The sequence below is a fragment of the Carassius gibelio genome, chromosome B13, assembly GCF_023724105.1.
Source record: "Carassius gibelio isolate Cgi1373 ecotype wild population from Czech Republic chromosome B13, carGib1.2-hapl.c, whole genome shotgun sequence".
Taxonomy (NCBI): domain Eukaryota; kingdom Metazoa; phylum Chordata; class Actinopteri; order Cypriniformes; family Cyprinidae; genus Carassius; species Carassius gibelio.
The window spans coordinates 26,135,665-26,158,906 of record NC_068408.1 but is presented as its reverse complement, the minus strand read 5'-3'; the positions used below and the strand labels follow the sequence as shown (position 1 = coordinate 26,158,906).

The 23,242-nt window shown below is 39.6% G+C and overlaps 1 protein-coding gene across 7 annotated transcripts in view; it reads right to left on the bottom strand.

Annotated features, from left to right (window-relative positions):
- The window catches only part of LOC127970684 (neurexin-1a-like), a 127,018-nt gene that overhangs the window by 28,670 nt on the left and 75,106 nt on the right, over positions 1-23,242 (bottom strand). For 6 of the 7 annotated variants that reach the window (XM_052573361.1, XM_052573362.1, XM_052573365.1 and 3 more), the window contains 5 exons: positions 22,923-23,045; positions 20,622-21,003; positions 20,156-20,346; positions 19,659-19,832; positions 13,494-13,613 (listed from right to left, as the gene is read on the bottom strand). In XM_052573361.1, coding sequence (XP_052429321.1) covers positions 13,494-13,613; positions 19,659-19,832; positions 20,156-20,346; positions 20,622-21,003; positions 22,923-23,045 — 990 coding nt within the window. Of the gene's footprint in view, positions 1-9,617; positions 10,618-13,493; positions 13,614-19,658; positions 19,833-20,155; positions 20,347-20,621; positions 21,004-22,922; positions 23,046-23,242 lie in introns of those variants that run through there. The other variant, XM_052573368.1, reaches the window with a different exon arrangement.

The following is a 23,242-nucleotide window of genomic DNA, read 5'->3' as shown; positions in this document are numbered from 1 at the left end:
ATATAATATATATAACTATTATAACCCTCTATGGGTCATCAACTGGTCTGGGGTTCCTCAGAGATCAGGTCTTGGACCCCTCCTCTTCTCCACATACACTACATCACAGGGACTCATCATACAGGCACATGGTTTCTCATGCCATTGCTGTGCTGATGATAAAGAGCTCTATCTCTCATTTTAACCAGATGTTCCAATGGTAGCTGAACGGATATGAGGCTGGCTTCTTGTCCAGGCCCTTGTCATTTCTAAGCTGAACTACTGCTATGGTCTTCTGGCTGGACTTCAATCATGCACAGTCATACCTTTACAAATGATTCAGAATGCAGCGGTCCTTAACGAGTCCAGTAGATCCCATGTCACACCTCTCTTTATCTCCCTGCACTGGCTTCCGGTTACTGCTTGCATCAAGTTCAAGACATTGATTCTTGCATATAGAACAGGCTCAGCACCCACCTACGTGGATTCACTCTTATAAATCCAGATCCCCTTCAGAAGCCTGAGATCCGCTAGTGAGCGATGCCTTGTGGTACCATCACAGAGAGGCACAAAATCACTTTCCTGAATTTTTCTTTTTTTTAACCGATTCTGGCTGGGGGAATGATCTGCCAACCCCTATCCGGAATGATGAATCCATGGCATTTTTCAAGCGACAGCTGAAAACACACCTCTTTCATCAATATCTAACTTCATTCTATATAGGGCTGGGTAAAAATATTGATTCATCAATGCATTGCAATTATTTGTTTCTAAATTCAATATCGATTTATTAAATCCTATGAATCGATTCAGCCTACCGGCCAGTGGTGGCTCTATGGGCAATACTCTAGTGAGAGTGTTCAGCGTTGTACAAGACACGCTTTGCCAAAACAGCAAGATGGCAGACTGCATCTGCACTCCAATCAAGCCTGCATCACCAACGTTAAAAGCCGACGTTTGGGCTAATTTTGGATTCCACTGTAAGCCAGGAACAAATGAAGAGGTGGATAAAACCAAAGTGGTCTGTAAGCATTGGCACACCATTCTTAAATATTGTAACAACACAACTAACTTGTGCAACCACGTAGCTCGACACCATGCAGATCTAATGCAACAAAAACAATCAAGCGTGGCTAAGCTGGATGATTCTAAACAGACACAACTCGACAAAGCCTTTCACTGCAAATTTCCTTCAGGCTCCGTTCGTGCACATAAGATAACAGGATCTGTGGCCATCTACATCTGTAAAGACTTAGGCCCATATAGTGTTGTTGAAAACGTGGGCTTTAAATACATAGTTAACACACTTGAGCCACGGTACACCATACACACACGTAAGAAGTGGCCATTCCAAAACTTTTACATGGAGGTTAAGACGGAGGTTTGTGAGTCCTTAATTTCAGCGGGAAAAGTGTCACTTACCTGCGATGGCTGGACCTCCAGAGCGACCGACCTGTACGTAACCATCACGTCTCGTTCTATTTCAACTGATTGGGTCCTTGTGTCAAACATCCTGCAGACCAGAGCGCTCTTTCAAAGCCACACAGGGAGCAATATTGCTAAATTGCTAACTGAGGCAATGATTGAATGGGGCTTGAATGGGATGAAAGTGCCAGCAATTGTAACGCAGCTAACATGCTACAAGCCGTTGGACTGACAGAGACATTGCACATTGGCTGTTTTGCATGTCCTAAACTTGGCATCACAGGCTGCTCTCAAGTTGCCTGCAGTATCAAGTCTTCTAGACAGACTTAGGCGGATTTCCGCATTTTTCCACCAGAGCACCGTAGCCAGCGCATTTGACATGGTGGAAAGATTTTTAGAACAGTAAGCTGCTATCTCTGCTGTACTACTTGCCCCTGAGATAAGAAAACAAGAAACAGATCTGAGCTCCCTTACAGAGGCAGACAAACAGCAGCAGAGGCTGTTGCACTGGCTCTGAAGCCACTGAAGAAAGCCACCTTAGTCATATCTCAAGAAGGAACCCAAACTCTCTCTGTCATTACCCCTCTGAGAGCAAGACTTCTGGAAGAGATGCATCCGGTCCCGAGTGATCCTGTGATGGTGAAGGAGATGAAACCTGCTGTGCATCAGGATCTCCAGAAAAAGTATTATATTTTGTATTATACTAGTTTTATAATGATAATTTTTATATATTTTGTTTGTAATAGAAATGTATTATATTTATTGTAAGGTACATAGGCTTAAAGGAACAACTCTACTTAGCTTCTGCCCTGGACCCACGCTTTAAGGTCCTGTCTTTCTTACTGATGATAAGCGTGAGGAAGTCTTCACCCAACTCACTTATAACACTAAGACACTGGCAACTGAAAAAAGCTCAGTAAGTACTGTATAGTGTGAATTAAAACAGTATGTATTTTTATTATTAATGATACACTGCAATTATGAATTTAAAACTAACTATATTGTAATATACACTATTTCGAAAAGAGTGATAACTATTTACAATACAATTCATTTTCTCAACAGAGTGGACCAATAAATGCAGAGGCCAAGCTGAACCAGCTCAAGAAGAAAAGAGACTCTTGTGCATTGGCAGATCTCCTTGGGCAAACATATACTCCAGAAGCAGACTCCATAAAAACAAGAGATGATGCAGTAGATTTATAGATGCTATATTTGATTTGGTAGTCAAACATCAAAAACTTGACACTAAGTTGGATGGAATTTTTACTGTCTGAACACCATGTCTTACTGATTCAAAAGCATTAAAATAACTTTAACATTGTATTTCATTTTGGAATTTCAAATCTATTATCTTAGCACAAGTGAAAGTCAACAAGACTCTTCTTTTTCGGTGCTCCCCACACGCAAGCAGATGTTGACAAGTGCACACATTAGTGGAGCATCGCTGCCTGTCAGTATAGTATTGACAATAGATATTGACATCTTTCTTGACCTCTTGTTGCTGTAGAGATCTTTTAAACTGGCATACAATAATGTACCCAAATCCCTAACACCCCCACAACAATCTATTCTTCATCACTGCTCTTATTCTCATTGCTTCTATCCTCCTTTGTCCTCAACAACTTAGTTTATTACTACAACCTGATTTTCTGATGTACTCAATACCTTCTGAAATAAGTACAGATCTTCCAAGTGTATATATATATATATATATATATATATAGTAGTATTATTAAGGCCAGAGTGTGATTGAGCTGTTCCTATATTTTTCTTAAATTTAGAATATGAAAAGTGAACTATAATTTGTTTGTGAAAACATTCATATGCAGCTTTCTCACACAAATTTATGCAAACGCATATGCTTAGTGAATGAACCTATCATGTCACAGACGTAATCATTTGTAACATTAGATATGCAGAAGGCAGATCATACAGTTCTTATAGCTGAAATAAAACAATTATACTAGCATTTTGAATATTTTTCTAAAAGTTTCTCATCCACACTGAAAATTGGAAAATTATTGAAAAAAATGCTAATTTAACATTACTGCAGATGTTAAAGTTCACTGAGATGATACAGAAGGTAGAAACATTATAAAGTTCTCAAGCTATTCTTATGGCATTTTATTTAGCAAAATATCACTTGCCCAGGTCACACTTAGTGACCATTATATATGTGGTCTAAAACACAACTGCCCTTTTAGTGCAGAACAACAATTTCAAGTACATTTTCTGTAATCTTTGCAGGACGAGTGTACAAAATTACAGCAACAGTGCTAAAGTGAATAGCACATAACAAGCACAATATTGGTATAAATATAGATATCGACATATGTATCATAGATACATTTATCCACTTGGTAGAGCATCTTCAAACAGTTCCACTTTCACAGGATAAGATAAGATAAGATAAGATAAGATAAGATAAGATAAGATAAGCTTTACTGTCCCAAAGGAAATTTGTTTTAGACACACAGTATAGCTGCTGCTTAACACAATAACATGCTAAATACATATAATAAAAAGAGAGGCCATCACTGCCCTGCTCACAATATACATTATACATAATATACAAACTAAATTGCACTCTACCCAGTGTTCAACCCAGAGAGAAAAAATAAAACAAATCACTCTCTCAGTCTGGACAGAAGGCCAAAACTCAGAGAAAAAGATGTGTTTTCAAATGTATCTGGATTAGTGTTAGACATAGCCTACGTAATTATGTTGAAAATGATTATGTTGGCGGAAACTGAGTCATCAGTGTCCCAAAGTGTAGTGAATCAGAGTCTTTGCGAGTGCCTGAATTCATGTACACAATATATTGATTCATTAACTAGGGAGCTGATTAAAAGCAGATATCCCTTTCCCCTGACATGTGACTTGTAGTTCCTCCTTTAGCAGCAACAGCTGCTGCCAAATGTTTTATATAGCTGATGAATTTTGAGCCATTTCCTCTCTACAATTCTGTTTAAAATTTGGTGGTACACCCAATTATTTAGCAATGCCTTCACCAGCTTAGTTCACGTAACCATACATCCACTTTTCCCCAGACATGTCCTGGTCGGGATTTCTAAATTACCTAAAATGGTTTTGATATTGCTTTGCTATTGTTTTCATACCTGCTTAAGGTAATAACTGCTAAACAGGTTGACCAGTAATGTGCAGGCACTGAACATAATCAACCAATCATGGCATGCGAGGAAGCAGAATCTACAGAGAATGATCATACATACAATAAATGAGACCTGTAGAGAGCACATCAATAGGAAAATAAAGCCAAAACTGGGACATGTTAGGCAATTTAGAAATCCCTAGCAGGACACGTCTGGAAAAAAAGTTGATGTATCATCATAGTAGCTTTGTACATCTCTAAAAATGCATTGTCTAAGGTCATGTATAAGTTTTTTGTAATCCAAGAATTGCTGACACTAATCAAACTTTCTTGATAGAACAGCATCTATGCTATGTGTGCCTTTATTGCAAGGGCAGAATACTTGTGCAACCTACACTTCTAATCTTTTCTCCTTCACTGAAACATCTGACTCCAGTTAGCTTTTGGACATCTTCAATGACAGTTTTAAAAGTGAAACTACTTCTGTGTTTTTAGTTACATTGTGTTTGTGTATATTTTTACTTTGACTTATATTGGATCACATTTTCATTAATTCACAAGTAAATGATGTAGAAATCCAGACAATTCCAAAGAGTTCTTTCTTTTTTTGCATCTGTGCATTAGTAAATGTAGCTTGTAGTAAATGTAGAGGCATCTTGTGGACTGGGCTCTAGCCTCTGAAATAGTGTTTAACAGACACCCTGGGAGGCTTGCAGACTCTGGTTAAGCAGCCGAAGATGCAGAGCCCTGTGGGTGCTATATTGTCCTGTTCACTTGAGAAAGGAGATCCCGTCTCAGTGGAATGGGCAAAGGAGCTGCTACAAGCAGCCAATATGCTCTGACAACCAACCCTGTTCCCTGATTTGCCTGATTATTTTATTGCTGGAGACTGCATTTCTGGCTGGCCAGAGCACATTCTGGTGTGACTGTTGCTCTCAATCGAGCCGAGTCGAGATCTGCTCCCAGGAACAATATTCGTTTGCTGGGGAACAGCGTGCTCTTGGCAAAATTGACCCTGAATCCCAGGCACTCTAAGTGGTTGAGAAGGAGGGTCCTGTGAGTTATCAGTTCTGCCTCCGACTGGGCCAAAATGAGCCAGTCATTGAGGTAGTTGAGAATGCGTATTCCCATCTAGCTCAGCCTTGTCCATGCACTTCATAAAAGTGTGGGGAACCAGAGACAGTCCAAACGGAAGGGCTGTATATTGATAAGCCACTCACTCAAAGACGAATCTCAAGAATTGTCTGTGATGGGGGGCAATCTGGATGTGAAAATATGCATCTTTCAGATCCAGAGAAGAGAGCCAGTCCTCAGCATAGTCATCCTGAATGACCTCTCCATGAGGGTACATTTGAGGTATCTGAGATTGAGGATGGGCCGGAGGACGATGGTTGGAGGAATCATCAAACAGCTCCTTTTGCCAATAGATTCATCACCTCTGAGCGGCGGGAACGGTTGGTGCAGGTATCGCAGGCTGCTGAGTTGATGTAGGCTTAGGGCGACTGGGAGCAGTAGATGAGCTGAAGTGCTTCGGCAGGAGTGTCTCATGGCCTCAGACGACTTTTGTGTCTCTGTGAAGCACTCCGCAAAACCTTCAACCACAGGTCTGAAGAGGCCAGTAGGGGAGATTGGGGTGTCAAGGAAGGGTACCCTGTCGGCATCCTTGATCTCCGTCAAGGTGAGCCAGAAGTGGCACTCAAGCACCACAAGGCTAGCCATGGATCTCCCCGATTACTTGGGTGGTGGTCTTGGTAGCGCAGAAAAGCCAAGTCTGTTGCACTCCTCAGCTCCCTGAGCTTCATCGTCCATACAGGAAAGGAGTTTTGCCTGAAAGACCTGGAGGATTGCCATAGAATTGAGTGCTGAGGCGGCCTGTCCAGCCGAGGAGTACTCGCATCCAGCGAGAGCTGAAGTGGTCTTACACAGTTTGGATGGGTGGGTGGCCTTTGCTTTCCTGCTGATGGGAAGGGGTGGGCAAAGATGCAGGGCCATTGACTCATCCAGGGGAGGCAGCTTCTTGTATCCCTTTTCTTTGGCGGCGTTGACCAAAGTGAGGGTGGATGAAGCGGAAGTACGAGTTAGAATAGCAGAGTATGGGTGCGCCACAACCTGGTGAGATCGTCGTGGACCTTGGGGAAGAACGGAGAACAAAGCTGGTGAGGGGCCTGCTGTCATTGGGCAGTTTGTTGTCACTTCCCCCAAACAAGACCAGATCATCTGCACCGGCAGAGGGACACTGGTCAGGCTGAGTGAAGAGCATGGGGGAAACCTCTCTGTGTTGTGAGAGCGAGGCACATGGGATCTGAGCCGACGCGAGCTCGCTCACGTCCGAGTGAGGGAATCTTCTGCCCTGTCTGATGTTCTGGTAGGAAACGCACTAGCTGTGGCCGTCATCAGTGTGCAGGGGAGACAACGGTAATTTGCTCTTTTAGAAAATCTATTTTAGAATGTCGCCGGATAGCGGCAGGGGAACCATTGGTTCATTTTTAATTCACTGCACGAATCAATGGCCATGCAGATACACTGCGTGACTGATAAAAAAGGCTTCAGGTTAGGAGAAAAATGACTTTTCCCATAGCGTCTTGAGCAGACACATTAAGAGTGACGTATCGATAGGGAACTAAATTATAGCTACCTAACCTGCACAAAAAATGAGCACACATCAAAGGAAATATGTTGATTTGAAAGAGATGCATTTGATATTTATGCTACTAGAGTCATAAATTTGAGTCAGTTTTGTGGGTGTTTTTGACATTTGTATATATTATCAGTGTTTGCCAGCAGTGGTGAAAGCTTGCAGACATGTGTTGAGGAGACAGGGGGTGGGGTGAATCCCCCACAATCCTATTAGTGTGGATTAGAGCGCGGCTTCCTCACGCACCGCTACACCGCTGCAAGGTGCTGGATTTTGCATCAGCAGAAAAAAAGAGCAGTGACATTGCTGACTACTTCTTACAGGTATTTTGAGCCCCTTTTTGCCATTAGATAATGCTGTCTCACCAAGATCGGCTTATTTATAGCTTGTAAAACCCTGTACTGTTTCTAGCTGTGTTATAGCACCTCCCATTCTGCATGTCTTCTGGAGGATCCAAACATTAGAAACAAGTGGTAACTTTATTACATTTTTTAACAATGTATTTAAATCTGACTCTCAGTGGCACATTTCAGCTCCACTTATTTTATGCATGTCTCAATGTAATGCAAAAGGCTTGAAGGAGTATAAGCAAATAAACTTAGACTGAAAACGAGAATGTGATCATGTGATTTTAAAGTTGAATATATTAGCTATTCATGACATTGGATATTCACAGAGAAGTTTATAAAGCACAGCAGCAAAAACAACCGGTTGAATTCTAAGGCACAAGACAATTGCTGACACTAATAACCGGCTTAACCTCCTCAAGAAACTCAATCAGTATTATCTCACCCATCCTACATGCCTCACCAGAGCACAGCTGCTGATTTTATTCTGTTTCAGTCATATTACTGTTCGCCTTCCTTATATCACAACTCCCCAGCACAGACAGATGCACATAATGATATTTATTGCTTTGGGAAATGGCATCTTTGTTCCTGGAACATTTCCACTGCATTGTCAAGCTTATTCAAAACAACAGCAGGATGCACTCGATAGTGACCCAAAGCAAATATTAGGCACTCAGCGTCTACAAGATAATGGTACACATCTGGATAAATGGCTTCAGGCAAACATTTGATGTCCTTGAAGAAACCTTGTTGGCTTATTTAAAGAGCCAGTATGCTTTATTGTTCACGTATATCTTTGTAGTTAGACTAAAAAAGAATGCACTCCTCAATTTGTTTTGACAGTTGTGGGATATAACAATCAGAAGTGCTTCAGGACAGTGGAGTTGTAATTATTTTCTTATTGTTTACTTCATTGAAAGGGACTATATTTAGAGTTTTTTTTTATTTGTATTTATTTATTTATTTTATGAATGAGGTTTGCTCTGCTGTTAGAATCAAAAAAATGTATTTGCTTTGTATAATCACAGAACATACAGCCTTTTTTACAACATTTTTTGTTACTGTTTTGTGTGTTTTGTGTGTATATATATAATGTTATTTTGATTATACTACTAGCAAGTTTATGCTTTTGGAATTAAAACTGTGTTATGTGTTTCTTCCACTGTAAACTAAATGGCTTATTATTCTTATTTTTCCCCAAAGAACTGTAGAAAGTTATGTTTAGGGATTGCGTTAGGGTTAGGGAAAGCATAATTTGCTTGGTATAAAAAACATAAAATGAAACGCACTCCAGTGGAGTGAATTAAGTGGTTGATTTGCCCTTTCAGCAAGACTGTAAAGCACTTCTGTCCAATCAGATTACAGCACGTCTAATCCACCTGACACCACAACAAGTTTCTCAGAGATGTGTGCAGTTTTTACAATGATTGTGTGTGTGTGTGTGTGTGTGTGTGTCAGTCTGTGCAAACAGGCAAATTTAAGACAAAAATGCACTTATTCTGTCAGTTACAGCCATATCATAATTTCAATTTATAACGCATGCAAACATCATCCCAGCAGACATCTCAAAACTAATTTCAAACAAATACTGAACCATGTTCGCCATAATTAATGTAATAAACTACACTCGGGGAAACTGTGTGAACTGTATAAATGGACTTCACACCTCTGCCAAAAAACAATTTGACACCAGTTGGAAAGAAAACATAGCTCAGAATTTAGTTTAGAGAACGGATCTAGCATCATTTGTTTGCAGATGCCACATATTTATATATATATATATATATATATTATTATTTTTTTGCATCTAATGGCACTGACAAATGTGTTCAAATTATTTTTGGTGTCACTCTGATAAGAGATTAAAATATCAAAACAGTTCAAATGCTCATATAACTCCCTTCCATCTAAGCCTGGGTTGCAATGTGTGACTCTATGGATGTGTTATAATCTGATCCAGAGAGAAATGTGCTGATGCAGATACTGAGAGATGAGGCTAGTCTTAACAAGATCTAGGATCAGAGGTGCTGAACCAGAAACAAAGCTAGCATTGCAAATGAGTTTCACTGTTTACTTTCCATGTTTAATGGATTGTGTGTTGCCTGCTACCCACCATGTCCTGCTCGTAGAGACCCAGGTGATCTGTTAATAGTGTTAGGCACGATGCGATGGTTCTCTCCTGCATGGATGATGTGTGTTTGATGTGTCCTCGCGGGGGTCTCCGAGCTGGATGCGATGCCCAGTGAGAGAGCTGTGAGGTACAGGGTGAGGCAGGCAGCTGAGGCCAGACCCCGAAAGAGGGTCTCAGAGCAGGACGGCCAGTCCACCAGCCTCCAGCCACCCAACATCTTCCCAGAACGAGAGAATGTCAAGACACACGTACACTTCAGCACACCTGCCCACCCATACTACACACTTACACAAACCTTCTTAAAGAAGAAGCACTCGAAATCCAGGAATCAGTAAGCCCACATAAAGTACACCCAGTACTTGTCTGTTTTTCCTCCGGGACTTAATCTTAAATCCAAGCAGTTTAACATAAAATCCATCGTTTGATGAAGCGGGAAAGAGGATTTGAATTTATGAACCATAAAATCAGTTACTTCACCATTACTCCCAGTAGCCTGAAATCCTGACAATGACTGAAACATCCCACAAAAACACTGACAGATATCTCCTGTGGTATCAGCACATGCAAGAAATCAGGCGCTTTCTGAATTCGAAGGCATTCTCTGAAATCCGAATTCCTGCTGTTTTGGGGCTGAATATTGTCTTCAGTCTTTCTGTTAGGAAGAGAAATCCCAAGAAATCCATCCACAGCTGGCTGAGAGCCTCCAACAGATGGCGAGAGCTTCATTTACACTCTTTCCCGAGGACAATGTTTCTTGTTCTCCATGGAGAGAGAGATCCCTCCACACCTGCGCAAGCTGCGTTTCCAGCCACAAGACATCCACAGAGCAGCTCCGGAGGCTGTGCGAGAGAGAGCAAGCGGTCGGAGGGAAAAAAAGGGGGGAGGAAGAGGAGAAAAGAGAGGGAGGGGGAGCGCTAGCGGTGGAATCAGGGCGCGAGAGCACTGCTATGCAAATGTTGAGCCAAAACACAGCAAACACTGCAGAGCAACACACTGCATAGATGGAGACACTGGGATGTGCGCTTTTTTCTGTAGGCTATTTTCCCATCACTCTGTTGTAAAAAATAATAATAATATAACAATCATAAATATCTCACTTTCCTCTGGCACCAAACTATTTTATCTCTCCGAGTCTGGATTCATCCCTCTCTCTTCCTATAAATAGAGCGAGGAGTTTCTTTGGAGAACTTGAAAGAGACTTTGTGCCATACGTCTCTCCAGATGCTCCATCTGCTGCCCAACACCAGGTGACGTCAGGAGCAGCGAGCACACTGCATCTGCACCGCACATAAAGAGCCGTCTGTGCAGGCGGACTTGGCCTCCAGAGCCATCCTCTGGGATGAAGTCGCTCATTCAGCCACCAGGAAAAGAAGCACACACAAAGGAAAGGGCTGATAAATGTGCATTTGTGTGTCTCCCTGTGCAGATGTGACCGGTGCCGATGAAAGCAAAGCCCACATTTGCAAAAAAAAAAAAATAATAATAATAATATAAACTGGTGCCCTGAATGTAATTGCGCTGTGCAGCAAGGGGGAATTGAGACGTGTTTGGTTGAGTTTACAGTGTACATCTATACTCACGCATTCATTAGATGTATTGTGTTTGAGAAAGCAGTCAATTCAACAGTTTACATGGCTAAAACTGTACTTGGAATCTGATTATGATTTTTAAGATCTACTTTAATCAAATACAAATTTGATTCGGATCAAGCTCAGATGGATTTTTTGAGGTATTATTTGCACGTAAACATAACTAGTGTGAGGAAGTTCACAAGGAAATCCTCACCCTTCCTTACTCTGAGGCATGACGAATGCTTCATAACCACTGAAAGAGATCTGGATCTACCACTGATTAGCTGCGTTTCCCCTGTTAAAAAGCAAGGGTGCGAGTGATATATAAATATTTCATATTTCATTATAATACACATACACTATTCATTGAAAAAAAAAAAAAATACCAGAGATGATATAAAGAACAAATATATATACTAAAAGCAATTTGTCTTTTGAAAATCATATTTCCAATGTTACAAAAACTGCATTCTTCCATCTTAGAAACATTGCCAAGCTACGAAACATGTTATCTGTTTCTGATGCAGAAAAGCTAGTTCATGCATTCATGACCTCTAGACTGGACTATTGTAATGCACTTCTAGGTGGTTGTCCTGCTTCATCAATAAACAAGCTACAGGTCGTCCAAAATGCAGCAGCTAGAGTCCTTACCAGGTCAAGAAAATATGATCATATTACCCCAATTTTACAGTCTCTGCACTGGCTACATATTAAGTTCTGTATGAGTTACAAATTATCATTACTTACCTATAAGGCCCTAAATGGTTTAGCTCCTGCGTACCTAACTAGCCTTCTACCACGCTACAACCCATCACGCACCCTAAGGTCACAAAACGCTGGACTTTTGGTAGTTCCTAGGATAGCAAAATCCACTAAAGGAGGTAGAGCTTTCTCACATTTGGCTCCCAAACTCTGGAATAGCCTTCCTGATAATGTTCGGGGTTCAGACACACTCTCTCTGTTTAAATCTAGATTAAAAACACATCTCTTTCGCCAAGCATTCGAATAATGTATCTTTTTAATTGTGAGTGTAGTTGCATCTGACCAAATGTGCATTTTTATTCTTTAGCTTGGGTTAAACTAATTTTACTTTGTTGGATCAGCGGCTATGCAAATGATGTCTCTATTTGTTTCTATGTAACTAGGATTTACACAAGCTCCAGTCTGGATCCAGAACACCTGAGAAGAGATGATGCCTCAGAGACCTCAGATGATGATAACCTTGAATCAACAAACAGAACTAACAATTATTGCTAAATGTGTGACTGAATCATATAATAACTTAATTAATAATATTGATAGTTCATCGTCTAGCTGACTACGTCTTGTATTATTATTATTATTTTTATTTTTTCTAAAAACCTCTCAAATGTGCACAAACTATTAGCTACTACTAAATATTGTAGAAACATAATTTTCTGTAAAGTTGCTTTGTAACGATTTGTTTTGTAAAAAGCGCTATACAAATAAACTTGAATTGAATTGAATTGAATATACGTAAATGCAAATATTTATGTAAATGCATGTGCTCAGTAACAAAGAATATGATAAAAAACTGAGAGGCGATCCTCATTAACCAGAAGTGGCTGTCGAACACAGGAAGGCAAATAGAGTAAAGTACTTCTTCATTTCCATCAGCACATGGCTTTTCCACCACTATTGGCTTTAGAAAACTCATGTGATCAATCCGTTTATTTACCTTTGAACTTACACCTGGTTATTCAGTCATTCAATACTTCTGCCCATGCAGCATCTACACTCCATCCTTTCAAGTATGTGTTTAATCTGGAGTGCATAACTGAGTGAGGTTAAAGTCATTAGCGAATGAAGACCTGAGATACAAGATACACAAGAGCAGCTCCAGCATGAAGGCTGCAGAAAGACAGGCTGTCAGTTCATCGGGAAGTGCTTCATGTGAGTGCCCTCAAGTGGTGACAGAGCGTGCAGCAGTGCTGTGACACACTGAGACTGGCAGGAAAGCCATCTATAGTCTATTTGCTCTATCAAATGTGACTCTCAATGTTAAATACCAAAACACATCACCTACCATCGTACAGCACACACCTATTACAAATAAAGACTAATGCACACAGACATAACACACAACTCCACAAACATCATGAGAATTTCAGCACATTTTACCCACAGAAGCATTGAACACACACCAGCGTGGCCATGTTCACCTCACCATTATGACCCCGCTGAACCGCTGTTGTCAAGTATGATTTCAGTGTTACCAGGCTTCCTGATGCACTTTTTAAAACAGGATGCAAAAACTCTGACTTACCATCATTGCACAGAGGTCCTCCGTATGTGGTCATGCTGCAGTCGCAGGTGAAGCCCTCCCACTGCTGAATACAAACCCCCTGGTTAGCACACGAATCCTCCTGACAGGTAGTGCTGGGCCCTGCAGGAACACCGTCATCATGAGGATCAGAGAGAGACAGCACCAGAGCCAAGTTATCTCGACACTGCTCTCTATGTCACGTGCTTTTACCTGTTATTACTGCTCTCACTCATGAGGGTCACTCACAAGAGTTCCTCACACGCTTATGAGCTGATGACAGCGTGAAGGTATGTTTGCTCATGTTTACTTGTGCTTATATATAGGCAATGCAATCAATGTATCACAAAATCAAAAGTTTGATTGTTATTTCCTCCACATTGTGTTGATTGTCATGACTGCACAGAATATGGCGTCTCAGATGCTACATGTGATTTACTGGCCAGAGCCCCATCAGAGTCACTTATGACAGGGGGTCTTTTATGATGCTTTCAGCTTTTAGGGAGCACATCATTTTTTCACAGAGTGCTAGAGAAGAGCTGAACTCTAGTGTACCAATGCTTTATTAAGCTGCCAATAATGTCAGGCTTCTTCATTTTATGTGCGTCTATGTTGACAGGATCCTACCATCTCTGTTAGTCTTGTTTGACCTGACAGTAACCTGCCTCTTGAGCCGAGTCTAGAGTTAGGTTAACTTCAACTGAAATCATCAGTAAAAAGGAAATAGATTATCAATTCAGTTAGACTTCTCTGTCAGCATGCTCTATGCTTGTACATGTAGCAGGGTCGACAAGCTCTAATTTTATTATTTTACAACTACTACCAACTTTCCCAGGGACCCCTTTGCATCTTCTAAACAAAGGTGTCCAATACAGTCAATAATATAAACAATAATATGAAATACTAAATGAAACACTATATTTAAAATTAAACAAATTTTGGTTATTCATTGCAATATTTAGTTTTTATTCATTCCTTAATTTTAAGATTGCTCATTTAAGTGCACCTCTATTGTGCTTCGAGACTCCTAACACACACACGCACGTCGTAAAGTTGCACAGAACTCTCGAATATGCAAATTATGTTTGTTATATCTTTGTTAAATAACTGTTCTCATTTCTAATGTAAAATTGATTTTCATATATATAATTCATGTTCATAAATGTAATGGTTATTTTTGGATTCCAGAATCAGCTTTTGAGCCCTCTGAAGGCATTGTGGGTTCACCAGTGAAGTGTCAAAAGTGTAAAAAGTGAGGTATATAAGTTAATCTGGAGTGGTTATTGGCAGTCGTGGCTGGAGAGCACATGTCTACGTCATCAGTTTTCCAAGCTTTTTTCAGTATTATTCGTGAGAAAGAACTCTTATGATCCAATCACTGCACTTTATTATGCATGAGGTCATCTTACAGCTGAGAATTAAAATCTCATGCCATAGCTTCTGCGCTGTCAGGTCATCTCTGTTGACATAACTGTAACAATATTTAATTATTTAATATGTAACATGTGGAGTGTGCATAAGAGAGCAGTTTCTACACAGAACATCACAATGGGTTTAATAACACTGCCTTCCTTAATCTAGCAGATTGGAAAACGCTTGTTTGGGCTATATTTTCAAACGTCTTTGACTGCAGAGATATTATTACATTTTTTCATGAGCTGAACTCAAAGATCTAAGACTTTTGCTATGTACACAAAAGACCTATTTCTCTCAAATATTGTTCTCAAATCTGTCTAAATCTGTGTTCGTGAGCACTTCTCCTTTGCCGGGATAATCCATCCTCCTCACAGGTGTGGTATATTAAGATGCTGATTCGACAGCATGATTACTGCACAGCTGTGTCTTAGGCTGGCCACAATAAAAGTCCTCTCTAAAATGTGCAGTTTTACTGTATTGGGGGATCCAGGGGGTCCAAAAACCAGTCAGTATCTGGTGTGACCACCATTTGCATCATGCAGAGCTTAGAAAATTTGTGACGTCCAGGGGGGTTCTATAATAACCCCTATAAATACAACTAATTATATAAACTAACACTTGAAAAGAAACAGAAATGTAGATGTTTTTGGAGGGATGCTCATTTTTAAATTATACCCTATTTATTGCATCAAAGTTTGTTAATGCTGTATTTATGGGGTGGATAATTATATTTTGTTGTTTATTATTTATGCAAATATACATGTTGCCCACCAAATGTGTTATTTTCGGATAGTCAAGATTACAAAAGACAATTTTTGATCATCAGTTTCAGTGGTGCAGAAGGTGAAATGTGTTATACACATATTTTGATGTGATTGAACCGGGTTCAAATCTGCCTTTTGGCGAATTTTTTTTCTCTCTTTTCAAATTTCAGAGCACATCAGAAAACCATTTAATTTCAATGAAATTAAGTAAATTATCAAAAAGTTAAGGGTAGGTGTAGGGAGGGCTTTATTGTCCCAATAAGGTGGCATCCATTAAATTTACATTCAATAAGTTATTATTGCATGCTGTTTTATAATGTACTACAAAAGCATCTCGCAGCGATTATTTTCATACAACGGATGATAAACATTCTGAGTTATACATGCAGACATTCATATGAGGAGTCTAGCAGCAAATTAGTCAATCAAAGAACACATTTTATTTTCGAACATGAAAAATGTACAGAGGTCCGGACCTCGGTGACCTCATAGCTGGCTACGACCATGGCAGTGCAACACATCTCCTTCACATAGAGTTGATCAGGTTGTTGATTGTGGCCTGCGGGATGTTGGTCCACTCCTCTTCAATGGCTGTGCATCCCAAACATGCTCAATGGATGACATGTCCGGTGAATGGCACAACAATGGGCCTCATGATCTCATCACGGTGTCTCTGTGCATTCAAAATGCCATCAGTAAAATGCACCTGTGTTCGTTGTCCATAACATAGCCTACCCAAAGCATAACCCCACCGCCACCATGGGCAACTCGATCCACAACATTGACATCAGCAAACCGCTCACCCAAACAACGCCATACACGCTGTCTGCCCTGTACACTGAAAACCGTGAAGAGAACACCTCTGCAAAGTGCCAGACGCCATTGAAAGTGAGCATTTGCCCACACAAGTCAGTTACGATGTGTACTGCAGTCAGGTTGAGACCCTGATGAGGACATCGAGCAGCAGATGAGCTTCCCTGAGACGGTTTCTGACAGTGTGTGCAGAGATTCTTTGGTTCTGCAAACCGATTGTTGCAGCAGCTGTCCAGGTGGCTGGTCTCAGACGATCTTGGAGGTGAAGATGCTGGATGTGGACGTCTTGGGCTGGTGTGGTTACACGTGGTCTGCACTTGTGAGGCAGGTTGGATGTACTGCTAAGTTCTCTGAAACACCTTTGGAGATGGCTTATGGTAGAGAAATTAACATTCAATTCATGGGCAACAGCTCTGGTGGACATTCCTGCAGTCCGCATGCCACTTGCACACTCCCTCAAAACTTGTGACATCTGTGGCATTGTGCTGTGTGATAAAACTGCACATTTTAGAGTGGGCTTGTGACACTGTCACACAAGGGACATGTTTTAACCACTCTATTTATTACATTGATTTTATGTATTATAGAGTTTGAATTGGTTTTCATGTTTCTTATGTCCATTTTATGCCTCTTTGTCACCATTTTAGTGTGTGTGTGTGTTTAAGAACCGTATGATTGACAGGAGCACTATAAGAAGAGCAGCACGGCAAACAAACAATGAGGCAATTCACAGCTTCCACTCACACACGGACAGTGGAGTTACTTTTTCATTGGACTTACCTTTCCGGATCACAGGAAAGCAGCAACTTGGATTGTATATACACAGGTGGACACTCACACTGGGACTCAACGACACACTGGGATTCTTGGACTGCTTTTTAGGATATGGACAAAATACCTGTATTCTTTTAACAATCTGAGTTTACCTGGTTTTATAGTGTTGTTTTGAAGTCTTTTATCGTGAACCTGTAAATACATTATTTTTATTATCTGTATTTCTGTTTTATGTCATTCTTTTAACACGTTTTAACTCTCACACAGAAAAGTCAGACCCCATTTCAATTTTAGTAACCCAGTCCTCTGGGCTGAGCATTACAGAGTTTTATTGTGTCCAGCTTAAGACACAGCTGTGCAGTAATCATGCTGTCTAATCAGATCTTAATATACCACACCTGTGAGGTGGATGGATTAACCCGGCAAAGGAGAAGTGCTCACAAACACATATTTAGACAGATTTGTGAACAATATTTGAGAGAAAGAGGTCTTTTGTGTGCATAGCAAAAGTCTTAGATCTTTGAGTTCAGCTCATGAAAAATTGGGGCAGAAACAAAAGTGTGTGTTTATAATTTTGTTCAGTGTATGATTTCATCCCTTGGCCTTCATCAAGTGTATTAAGAAGACATCAACGTCTTTATATTTTTTATTTGCAAACCCATAGAGGCTAAACATTAACATTCCAGCAGCTACTGACTTGAGCCGGGGCTCACACCGTGCAATTTTTTAGGACTGTATGAACATGATGATCATGTCACACTGTGGGATCTCAGTTGTCATTCATGTCAGACTCCATGACAGTCAAGACGCATTAAAAATGGGTACGTGCAAGAAAAATTGTCCAGAGTTTTACCTTATCAACCCACACAGTGACTGCCAGCTGCATTGCACGTGGACCTGGATTATTGTTTTGCTAATGAGTGAGTGAATGAACGTAACAGCCAAAGCATTATATCTAGCCATCCACTGTCTGGTTAAATCAGACAAAATGATAAAAGAAACCAGTCCAGCATCCAGTGGCATGAAGACACTCAAGTTATCTTTTGAATGGCCTAGAATATGATGTTCACTACAAAGACTTCCTCCATAAAGGATGCATAAAGGAAGCTGCTCAGGATCAGTCCTCTGCCCTATATCCTCTCATTCTTATGGTAAAATTAGACAACTTGCACATCATTCATCAAGGCAGAGTTTTATCAGTTTCTGGGTCACAGGATGAGATGGAGGAGTGATGAAACTAGGCAGTTGCATTAGGGAATTGAGAAGCACCCTTGTCTACACTACACTTTCTTCTGCATCTAATTTCCATTAAAAGCAATCAACCGCAGTTCAGATCTATTTAGAGGTGGGGTTATCTGAGATATACATTATTAGCAGATTTCAAAATGGGGCAGCTGTCTCAAGCAAAACTTGATCAAAGATTTGAAGATCTTGTAAACTTTTAATTTCATCCTCAAAAGTGCTCTGATTGGTTCTCTATAAACAATAAAGCACTTGCTTTATTCATTCTTATTATGAAATTATTAATTAACAACATAAACACAGCTCCCTTGAGCAAGGATATTCCGATTTATTCTGAACATTTCTCTTCGATTCCTCCACCTTGTTTCCTTTCCATATATTCTGCCCTTGAATCTTACGAGGGAGAAGAGAGGACACAAAGAAAGCAAATGAGATGCGCCAGTAATGAAATGAGAAGCACCAGATACTGTATGAGGACAAAGCAGCTGCCAAGACAAAGGTCAACATGTCATTTATGTAAAGCAGGAGTGTGATGGAAACAGTATGAAATATTCATGTCGTTTGGGGCATAACACGGTGTATGAAAAGTAGATTTCATGCAGCAACAGCAGAAATTATGCTATCTATTCAAAAGTGTTTCCAGCAGATGCTGAAAACTGCTGTATTTGCAGGAGACAACAAGCATCTACGACATGACAGACACAACAAATCTTTTGACAACAGCAACAATACTAGGAGTGAAATGATTACCACTGTAAACTTAGTAAGCCAGTAAAGGTAAATGTCAATAATGAACTGAAAGAAGCATTTACACCTAAAGCTATTTGCTCTTAATGGAAATGGCCACTCTTTCTGAAAAGGTTAAATATTGCTGATATCAGTGGCATGTTATCAGGAAATCCAAAATCTAAATTCTCTTTTAATCCAGTCTTTATGAAACCTTATTTATGTTATGTTAAATATTTACAGTATGTAGCTTATGTTGTATATTACAATATGAAAATATGTATAGTTCAATATTTTACAGCTTTATATTAATAGGTAACAAGTCTTGCATAAAAAAAAAAATAAATAAATAAATAAAACCTGACGGAATAATCCGATCTTGTATCATCAAGAATTCAGTGTTTCTATTGAAAAGTAAGAAGTGTGTTGTCACCTTCACATCCTCTCTCAATCTGTCCAACACAGAGCAGCGCTTCAGACATCAGGTCTGGCAAACGGCCGTTTAGATCCACAGATGCCAGACAGCCTTGAAATCCTTCTTTTGCATGAACTAACTTGGGCAACTCTTTGTATATCTCCTCAGGAACACCACCAATATAAAGATCGCCTGCAAACAGAGCAACAATAGCTGCTAACTGACAGGAAGTGAGGTAGCTGTTGTAGTAGCTATGTTTAGGTGCTGCTTCTGGTTAAAGGATTTAGCCATCGCACATAAGGCTTTGATGTGTACAATACAAGTACTAATACATTGTCGATATACTAGTAATATGCATGCTAATAAGCAACTAGTTAGTAGTGAATAGTGTCCCATAATCTAGTGTTAACAAATACTTTTTTATCCATATAACAAATATATCATCACTTTTGTCACAAAAAAGGCAGCAGGGCAGGGTTATTGGCAAGTTAAAATAGTATTAATGTGTAACATACCTTTTAAGTCTAGGTTTTTGGCCCCAACGGTGGTCTGGGTGGTGATTTTGGTGTCGATTTTGACAGTGTGCAGGTTATTTGTGTCTCTGGAGATGATGACATTGTGCCATTGGTTGTCATTAAGAGGCTTGTTTGAGTTTCCCTTGATGAGATACGCACCGTTTCCCAAGTCTGAGACGTAATGCAGGAAGCTAATCAAAGATATCATGAAATTAAATTAAGTGTATCACATATACAAATACAGAAGATTTAGATTATACTTAAATATATATTATAATAAACAAACAGTTTTTTGTAAGGAAAAATAATAAAATATTTTCTTTCTTGAAGTAATAGCTATGCCATCAACTATATTTCAAGCTTTTATATTTGTATTTTTCTATAACCAAAATTTCTCAGTGACTTTGTTATCTAAATGAAAACCTCTGACAAATAACATCACAATGTCTGTCTCTCCATAACGTACCCCTTAACCAGCTCTACAGCGAGGAAGTCATTTCCATCTCCACTGTTGAACAGGATGAGTCCGTCTGATGAGGTGGTCTTGAACTGGAAGAACAGGTGCATGGAGTAGTACGCCTGCAGGGTGCTCAGAGACAGGTAGCTTGAGCAGGACCTGAAGGTCACTGGATCTGCAATGATGTTCTTGAATCCGATCATGGCGTTCACTTCGCAGTAGTCGATGTCTCCGTTTATGCAGAGGTCGATGTATGGCTTGCCATTAAATATCAGGCTCTGGAGATTCCCAATGAAGTTGGAGGGCGAGATGGGCAGGTGGCGTTTCTCTGTAAGGATCCCCGTCTCGATGTTATAGAACTCCAGCTGTGTGTGGTCACCTGATATCTCTCCTGTTTCATGGCATAGTGTTGAGAACAATGTAAGGTTAATTTCATGTATATCATATTATCCCAGCAATCTCCAACTAGATCTGTCCTCTCATCTGCTCTCGGTGTTGGAGTCAGGCAGCTCCACTACAACACACACACACACACACAGAGCTGAAGTTACTGTTATACTCCACACTAATAGATGTTTTAATAGGTGTTTTCCAGACAGAATGATTGGAAGACTAGGTCCAAATGGATTTGGCTTCATTCCATGCGTATGAGAGAATTGATCCTGTGGTGTTCCAGTTATTTTGATCCGGAGGGGATTTTCTTTTTCCAGAAAATATAAGTTCTACTTTAATTACTGCAGGTATTGTATTTCTTTTATGAAGCTGATTGATTGTGGGCCTCACTGATCTGAGCTTGTGTACCTCATATAACCTTTTTTTTTTTTTTTTACCCAAAAACTGAAGAGTATAAGCTCAGATCAATAAAGCCTACTATCAATCAGCTCCAAAAAGAATTACAAAACCTGTACCAATTGAAAGAAAACAAGTTGATAAAACTATTGAAGTTTTGGTAGATGTTGAGGTTATATAGAATAAAGAGAGATTTAAAATCAATTATTAAAATGCCAGTCATTGTTGACAGGAATTGCTGAATTAGGATTTTCAGTACATCTGACCAATGCTTACTAAATTGTTCACAAACGTATGACAATGAAAGAACAGCCCTGCCAGATTATTAATAATGGATTGTCAATATTTTGAAAAAGATACATCTAGAATATCCCCCCCCCCTCTAAAAAAACACAATTTGAACTCCATAAGCTGAAGCAGAAGAATGAATGAACATCTGTGAACTGAAGCACATTGGTAGATGATTAACTAATTCACCCCCATGCTCCATAAACTTATATATAAGTGTAAGTAATTTCATATAACATCAATCAGATATACAACACATAACATAATATTACAACTGCACAAAAGGATCTAAATGTTCAACTTCATAAACAGTCAGAATATGTAGCTCCCATTGTGGATGCTCTAACACTGTACTAGAACATAGCAACTAAAGCTGGAACACACCACCTGACTTTTGCCAAGATTTGCAGTTTAGGGGAGTATTTTATAACACTGTTTCCATTTGTCATGCATCTTTTAATAGCAACATGACATGATTCTGCATATGTTGTGTTTGTAGAGATTTGAAAGTTCAGTAGATCCTTTAAAAGCTGGAGTACACTGAAATGACTTTCACACTATCAACTTTCAGGTCAGCCTGAACATTATTATATGCTACACTGCTGAACATGACTCATTGCTATAAGACACAATACAAATGAAAACAATGCGTGTACTAAAATCAGCGCAAAATCTCAAACATATATACATTTATTAATTTGGCAGATGCTTTTATCCTAAGCGACTTACAATTGAGGAATACAACAAGCCATTTACCATTAGATGGCAATAAACATAAGAAGTGCCTGTTGTTTTGTTAGGTTTGTTAGGTTTCAGTCATCGTTCAAAGTAGTAAAAGCTAGGACAGGAAGGGATAAGGATAGTAAGAAAACAGAAAAAGTGTAGGGATATAATGTATTTATTTATTTACATTTTTTTTTTTTGAGGATGCAGTTAGATGCTCATGAAAAAAATAATATTTTTCAGTTGTTTCTTGAAGATATCTGATATCCTCTGCGTGGATGGAATAATAGTCTGTGTATTTTGGTTGGCATTGGTATGATGTAAATGACTCTGTTTAACTGTCCAACAAACAGCAAGCAGGTCAACACAAAAACCTGAAGTCCTTGTTTGTTGTCGTTTGTTGTGGCAGTGTGACTAGCCTAAAGTTTTACAGTGTAATAAACCTCTATAAGGGGTTTTATATAATTCACATAATAATTTATATAATTCAGGTTGCAGGCATTAGAATACCTTCCACAGTGGTCAAGTCATCCACAGACAGCTTCAGACTCTTTCCTCTCCTGCTCACTCGGACTGTGTGCCACTCATTATCATTCAGATTCTGACCAGCAAATATGGTCTCAGGTCCTTTACCTGTGGGACAGCCCAGATCACAGTTAAACACAGTTAAAAAGAGAAAAACAACATATGCCCTAAATAATAAATTCATCCACATATTACTAAAGACAGACATATATTTTATGAATTACTTTTTAGTGTAACTGATTTATATATATATCTCAAAATGAATACTGTTAAATAGGTGAAGAGGCACATATGGACCATCATGC